Genomic DNA, 7,302 nt, shown 5'->3' with positions numbered 1-7,302 from the left:
ATCAAGGAAATGCAAATAAAAACCACAATGAGAAAATATGTCACATCTATGAGAATGGCCCATCTCAAAAAGACCAGAAACAAGTATTGGTGAGGATGTGGAGAAAAAAGAACCCTCTACATTGTTGATGGAAATGTAGATTGGCCCAGCCCCTATAGAAAACAGTATGGATGTGTCTCAAAATATTAAGAGTAGATCTACCATATGATCCAGCAATTCCACTTCTAGGTGTCTACCCCAAGAACGCAAACACACTATTCCAAGGGATATTTGCACTCCTGTGTTCACTGTAACACTGTTTACAATAGCCAAGTGATGGAAACAATCTAAGTACCCTGAGACAGATGAGTGGATGAAGATGTGGTTACATACACAGAGAGTACAAAACAAACCCTTGAAATCTGGTTGTAGAATTTAGGCTACTGGATGGAGGGGGGAAAGCAATGTGCAGAGGGGGCCCAGTGGCCTATGGCAGAAGACTCTGGGTGCCTTGGTGGTGGTGGGTGTGGTGTGGTAACATACATCTAAGAGGTGCGACCCTATACCTCTGCACACAGAGGTATTTGCAAAGCACTTCTGTCTCACTCCATTGGCGTTTTGGCAGCATAACTACAGCCATTGGAATATGAAACTGCATCTGTAGGAGGAAGAGAGGTGAAAGCCCCACTTTTGGACAATGTTCAAATATATCTTCAGATGGGCACTGCCTGATTGTTGTGTGTGGAGAAAAAGTGTTTTCTGCACCTGTTCTCCCAGGTGCTCCACACTTCACAGAAGACATATTTTCTGTCTTAAAAATGTTTCTTTCCACTTAGATTTTTTTTTTTGTGCATGTGTTATGTTTTTCATAGGATGCACAAATGGTAGTGAAATTTCTGGGTTAAGAGGGCTATACTTGCTCAAAAGTTTGAAATATATGGGCCTCCCTGGTGGCGCAGGGGGTTAAGACACAACCTATGAAGCTGTCTGCAGCCACTGCAGCAACCCACATGGTGCAGCAGACCTCTCCTAACTCACCAGCTGCTCCGCTCAGCAGTATATTTCAGTTAGTCCACATGTTCTGCTCCCCACTCTGTCTCTGGTGAATTCTCTCACCCTCCGCACCTCTGCCCTGTACCCCAGTTCTTGTACGCATAAATAAATATTTTTAAAAAATTGATATGTAGACTAGAGGTTCCTAACTGAAACTGAGGGGATGAAGTGCCTGGGCTTTAATCCACAGACTCCCTGAAATTGAAGTGTGTGTTCACACATGTGCAGTTGTCTGTGGTTCTCAAAAGAGGCCTGAGGGTAGAGGGCATGTGCCATCCTGAGTACAGAATCTGGAACATATTGTCGGGAAACAATGAGTAGGAAAGTTTTGCCAAATTGGGTGTTTTTAATGTAACAAGTTAATGTACCTGGTTGTTGTTGTTTTAACATACCTACCTATCTGTAGTTGGTTCTTAGCATTTCCGCTTACCCCAGACTCCCTCATCACTCTCCTTCCTTTCCTATCAGACTGTGCTGTGAACTAGGAATGGGAAGGAGGGAGAGAATCCAGCATGTTTCAAGTTTAGAATGGAGAGAACACAGCACCCTCTAGAGAGGGGTAGAGCGACTTGAATTCCTTGAGGCTAGTTTTGGAGGGTGGTCAGAGGTTGGGTCGGCAGGCAATACTGTTCACCCTGATTCCCTGGAGAAGTCACACATCAGGCTGGCAGTTATGAATGTTTTTCTTCAAATTGGTTGCTAGGTTCGAATGACCAATGACATCACAGAGTTCCGACCTCCCTGATTGGAAGGACCAAACTCCGTGGTGCTTGATGGCTGAGATGGACAACAGCATCTTCTTGGAGCTTGCCCCCTACTTCTAGCTTCTCCCCTGCCTGGAGAAGGGATAACAGGCTATATTTAGCCAAAATCTGGAAGAGGAGTTTGGACAGATCTGGGTCTAGGTTTCGTGGAAGGGAAGAAAGAGTTTGGGAAAAATCATGGCCAATTGTCAACCGTGTTCCCAGTCTCAGGAACAGAGCCCCAGTTCCTCAGGGTACCGCCTGGAGATGGTGATAGAGGAAGATAGTCCAGGACCACCAGGTGAGGGAGCTGGAGGGAGAAGAGATTTGAGAGAGTTGACAGAGTCAGGAAGGAGCACCGGAGGTGACTGTGTATGAAAGAAAGGAGCAATTCAGAACGCCAGGGATTACAGGAGATAGAGGATCCAGGACAAGACTATCCCCGTGGAAGGAAAACCTTGAAGCGAGGAATAAGGGTTTGGAGTTGACATCCAAGGATGAGAAAAGGGAAGAGTAGAAACAAGTGGAGGTTTCCTTTTTTCCTCTCCCCAATGGGAGAAATTCCTCCTAATGAGTAAGAGGATTTAAACAGGATGAAACAATGGCAGAATGAAGGGATCACATCAGCAGAGAAAGATGGAAAGACAGCTTGGGGCAAGGCCAGTAGTTTATGTGATGGCGAGACTGGGAGAGGCTTGGATTTGGGGGAGGAGGAGGTGGAGTGGGAGTGGGCCTTGGTGACCAATGTTTGAATTCCAAAGACAGAAATTTCCTACTGGCTTCTTTACTCAGTCCCCTGGGTGGATCCCAGCCCCCAGCCACAGTCTCCAGGCTGGTGGAAGAAGAGAGAGTGGCCAGCAGCTTTGGAGGAGGAGGAGCTAGCCAAGGAGACAGCCCCTGAGGCTCAGGACACCTGGGTGGTGGAGACACTGCATGGGCTCAAGATGAAGCTGAAGAGACAGTGGGTGTCTTCTGTGCTGCCTGAGCACCACGAGGTCTTCAGCAAGTTGCTAGGTAGGTACAGCCCCTGAGAGGACTCTCCAGTTCTATTCTTTTTTTTCTTTTCTTAAGAAGAAACTTCCAGGGACTATACTTTCCAGTGGTAAAGAAATCCCGGTGAATTGGCAAGCTGTCCATCCATGGAGGACTCAGTAGTGATCAGTGATCAGGCTAGACTTGGGATAAGGTCTGCACGGGGGATGAGAGAGTTTGGTTTCAACTGTACCTGTGGGCCTTCTTAGCTCTAACTGGCCTTCTGAATCTAAACGCCTTGCCCTCCATGAGATGGTGATGACAGGCCACATTTGCACCCTCAAGTTACAGTCAAGTGAGAAACTGACTGGGTGACAATATAGAGCATCTTTGCATGATGGGGGAGCAGGGGCAAGATCACTATTTATTTCATGTGCAATTGTGCAGGTGTTCTGCTGACACCTGTCTCTCAGCACCACCTTCCTTCCCGGTGAATGTTCTTTTTAAAATTTTTTTAAAGATTTTTATTTATTTATACAAGAGCTGGGGTATGAGTCAGAGGCATGGGAGGGTGAGAGGATCCACCAGAGACAGAGTGGGAAGCAGAACAGGCAGACAGACAGAAATACACTGCTGAGGGGAGCAGCGGGTGAGATAGGAGAGATCTGCTGTGCCATGTGGGTAGCTCCCTGGCTGGCGGGAATGTTCTTCTCTCCCCACTCCTGTAGCCTCATCCTTGCCCATTATCCTGAAACTTCCCAAGGGAGGGACAGGTCCCTTCTTTGCCCTGGATTGCTCCCCTCTCTGCCCCCCTAACCCCGTTCCAGTTCTCAACCTCACATCTGCCCTTTTTTTTTTTTCCTCTCACAGAAGATCCTGTCATTAGAAGATTTCTGACCTGGGACAAGAATCTGAGGGTATCAGACAAGGTATGATGTTTTCCACTAAGATGTATTCCTGCTTCAACATCTTTCCTGGGGGAGGAAGGGAGCCTTTCTAAACCCACAGCTCTACCTTCTCTCTCTCTGAACCTGTGCCAAACAAATGCTTGACCAATGTTTCCCTGTGAGCCTGGAGTTTCTTGTAGTGTGAATGGGCAGCCTTGCCATTGTCCGGCTCCCTGGGGTCTGAAGCTTGGTTGGCCCTTTCGTTGTTGGCACTTACAGCCCCAGCTCATGGGGCTCCCCTTCACTCCAGCATACAAAGACCCTGCTGATGCTGACTATCCTGCACACACTCCCTCAGGCCAGCAAGCTTGTCATCATACTGTCTCAGACCAAGAGCATCATCAGCTCCTCTTCTGTTGACTTCTTGGATTTGCAACCTGCTTTCTGACAATCCTCCCCAAATAATCAGACTCACCCAACAGAGGGGTCTCTTCTGTGAGGGAGCAGAGTGCCTGTCCCTGCCCTATCTACCTCCCCTACCCACTCCCTTAGCCCTCCCTTCTTCCCCTTCCAGGATGTGATTTGTCTGTTTTTCTCCCCCTTTTCCCCCACCAGTATCTCTTGTCTATGGTCATAGCTTACTTTAGCAGGGCTGGCCTCTTCTCTTGGCAGTACCAACGCATTCATTTCTTCTTAGCACTGTGAGTATTTGGCCTCATCCCTTCCCCCCATGTTCAATACCCAGGGAGGGTGGGGAGAGAAAGAAGGATTCTAACCTTTCATCTATTTGAGAGTTTTAAAACCTGTTTTTAAAAAAGATTTATTTATTTATGCATACAAGAACTGGGGTGTAGGTCAGAGGTATTGGGGGGGTGAAAGAGACAGAGTGGAGAGCAGAACAGGTGGATTGACTGAAATATATTGCTGAGGAGAGCAGCGGGTGAGACAGGAGAGGTCTGCTGTGCCATGTAGGTCAGCTTCCTGGCCAGGGATCAAACTCATGCTGCAGTGGCTGCTGATAGTTTCATAGTGCTGCGACTTAACCACTTGTGCCAGCAGGGAGGCCCTTTGAAACCTATTTTTACTGTTTACTTTTGTAGAAAAATTATACAACTATAGTATAGTTGTTAAAAGCAAATAATTTACCCTAATGTTCAAAGACTGAACAAAAGAAAACATAAAACCCTCCTAAGAGGGAAGGAAATTGATATCACCCTGCCCCAAAGCAAACAGACTTGAGAAGGCACCCATTTCTGATTCTCCTGTACCTCTTCTCCCCACATCAACCCCAATTGTACAGTAGACCCTCACTAATGACACTGATAGATTTTTGGTTACCTTAAGCAAAATGACATGTAACAAAAGCATCCTGTTGTTTCACTATGATTGTTCTTTTCTCATCAACATTATAAGGAAGTGACATTGAATGAAGCAATGTTATTCCTCCTTCCTCTCTGAATCCCATGACAAATGCCACAAATCGATTGTAAAATTGCTCTCTGCTGGGGTTTCTCACAAGTCCCCAAACCAGTGGCTTTATATACTTAAAATCACTCCAAAACAGTCTAACAGCTTCACATGCTTCCTTAACAATTTCATTGGCTAATTACATACTAAATCAAGGCCAGAATTCTTGGTTTGAATTCAACCCTCTCTACAACCTCCATCAAGCCTGCTTATCATCCTGATCATCCTGATCCTCCTTCCTGTATCACTGCTCCTTCCAAATGCCCTTCCCCTCTATTTTTATATTGTTTTTTCTGCCCTTAGGAAGTCTGAGGAAAGTTGCTTGACCCACATTATGCATCCACCACCACCACCCCCAACCTGAAATCACCATCACCATTCCACACACTGTGAGGTATCACACACACACACACAGACACGCCAACACACACACACAGACACACCAACACACACATCTCTGAAGAAAATAACATATCCTTATAAAGTCAGTTCAAACACCAAAACCTTCTTAATGCTTCATCTCACTTCCTATCTTCTACATCCTTGAAGAGTTTTCGTTGAACTCCTTCTATGTTTGCATTATAGGTATTTCTTATCAGACTATCAATGCATTCTTAAAACATTCAGCATAATTTTTTTCATTTTGAAAGTGTTTGTTATATTGAATCTATGAGGTCATTGGTATTGCATTTGGCAATGAGATTAAACATTCATTCATTAATTCAACAAAACCTTACAAAATACATTCTATGTGCCCAGAAACATATGATGAGAAGAGAGAGTCAGGAAATTCTTGCTTAATTAATGCACCAATATGAACCAGTCCAATAATTAATCATTTGGTAGGAAGGGTATGAATTTGGAAATAGAAAAGTTAGTTCCTGCCTTCAGGACGAACTTACTTATAAGGAGAAGGTGTGCACACACACAATTTGAAGGGAAGAGGAATGAGGATGGGGATGGAAATTGTAATGGAAGCTTCATTGCTGGAGGATTGCAGGGTATATCATAGGTTTCCCTGTTGAATTTTGTCGTCGAGGTGTGATCAGTGTTCTTCAGAAGGTCATGCGAAGCAATGCTTTCTTGATGACTAGGTGGCACCTTGTGACACTGTTCAAAGTTCACATAGATCCCGTAATCCTTTCTGGGAGGCTGACCTGAAACGAGGTCCTTCCTGGTCCTGTCCCTGACCAGCAAACTATTGTCTTTCCCCAGCTACCTGGCCAACGACATGGAAGAGGATAACCAGACCCCGAAACAAGTCATCATTTCATTCCTCTATGGAAAGAACAGCTCCCAGCGGCCCTTGTTCCACAAACTGCGATTCCAATTCATCCGTTCCATGGGCTGGAGGACTAGGGTCTCCCGGAAAGAGTGTGAGGAGGTGGGTGGATTGTGAGAACGTGGGGGAGTGACAGAGTGGTATTGGAAAGAGAGGGAAACATGGGGAGTTGAGATTTGGGGACAAGAAGGAACTGAGGCTGGACAAGGAAAGGGAGGACAGTCCAACTGGACAGTCATCTCTTTTCAGGAAACTGCCTGTCTTTCCAGATCCAGGCTTTTGATCCAGAGCTGTGGGTGTGGGGACGAGACCGTTCTCTTATTCCCTAGAGCTCCTGGGGCCACAGAGGCCTGAGGTCATCGGCCTGAGGGAAGGTAGGTCTGTGCCCTCACCTGTGTAAACACCTGTATAAAATCTGTCTATTTAGGAAGTCTGAGGAAAGTTGCTTGACCCACATTATGCATCCACCACCACCGCCCCCAACCTGAAATCACCATCACCATTCCACACACTGTGAGGAAATCCCCACCATCATCACCTGCCACAAACTAGCAGCCATATAAAGGCACAACTTTGGGCAGATATCTGGGTGATAGGGGCTGCTCAGTCAGACAACAGGACAAAGTTTGTCACAGAGGCACAGATTTGGTTGAAAGCGTTTTACCCAAAGCAGTTGGGTCCAAATAATAGCTTTGAGGATTAGCAAGACTCAAGTAGAGAATTAGCTTTCTTAGTCCATTGGGCTAATGTAACAAAATACCAGACTGAGTGACTTAAAAACAACATTTACTTCTTACAGTTCAGGAGGCTTGATGTCTGAAATGAGATGTCAACAGGTTCTGCTTCTAGTGAGGACACATTTTTGGTTGGAGACTCATAATTTCTCTCTAATACACATGGTGGGAGGGATGAGCTAGCT

General features: G+C 45.8%; 1 protein-coding gene across 1 annotated transcript; it reads left to right on the top strand.

Annotated features, from left to right (window-relative positions):
* Positions 1–1,973: 1,973 nt before the first annotated feature.
* On the top strand, positions 1,974–6,712 carry SPDYE4 (speedy/RINGO cell cycle regulator family member E4; the record flags this gene model as incomplete). The annotated part of the gene is made up of 6 exons (XM_084250175.1): positions 1,974–2,076; positions 2,568–2,789; positions 3,618–3,676; positions 4,250–4,335; positions 6,317–6,485; positions 6,653–6,712. 6 exons carry the CDS (start codon positions 1,974–1,976, stop codon positions 6,710–6,712), a joined length of 699 nt encoding a protein of 232 aa, XP_084106301.1.
* Positions 6,713–7,302: the final 590 nt, after the last annotated feature.

The sequence above is a fragment of the Talpa europaea genome, assembly GCF_964194135.1.
Source record: "Talpa europaea genome assembly, chromosome: 12".
Lineage (NCBI taxonomy): Eukaryota > Metazoa > Chordata > Mammalia > Eulipotyphla > Talpidae > Talpa > Talpa europaea.
The sequence above is the reverse complement of the archived record's forward strand: the minus strand, read 5'-3'. Positions and strand labels throughout refer to the sequence as shown.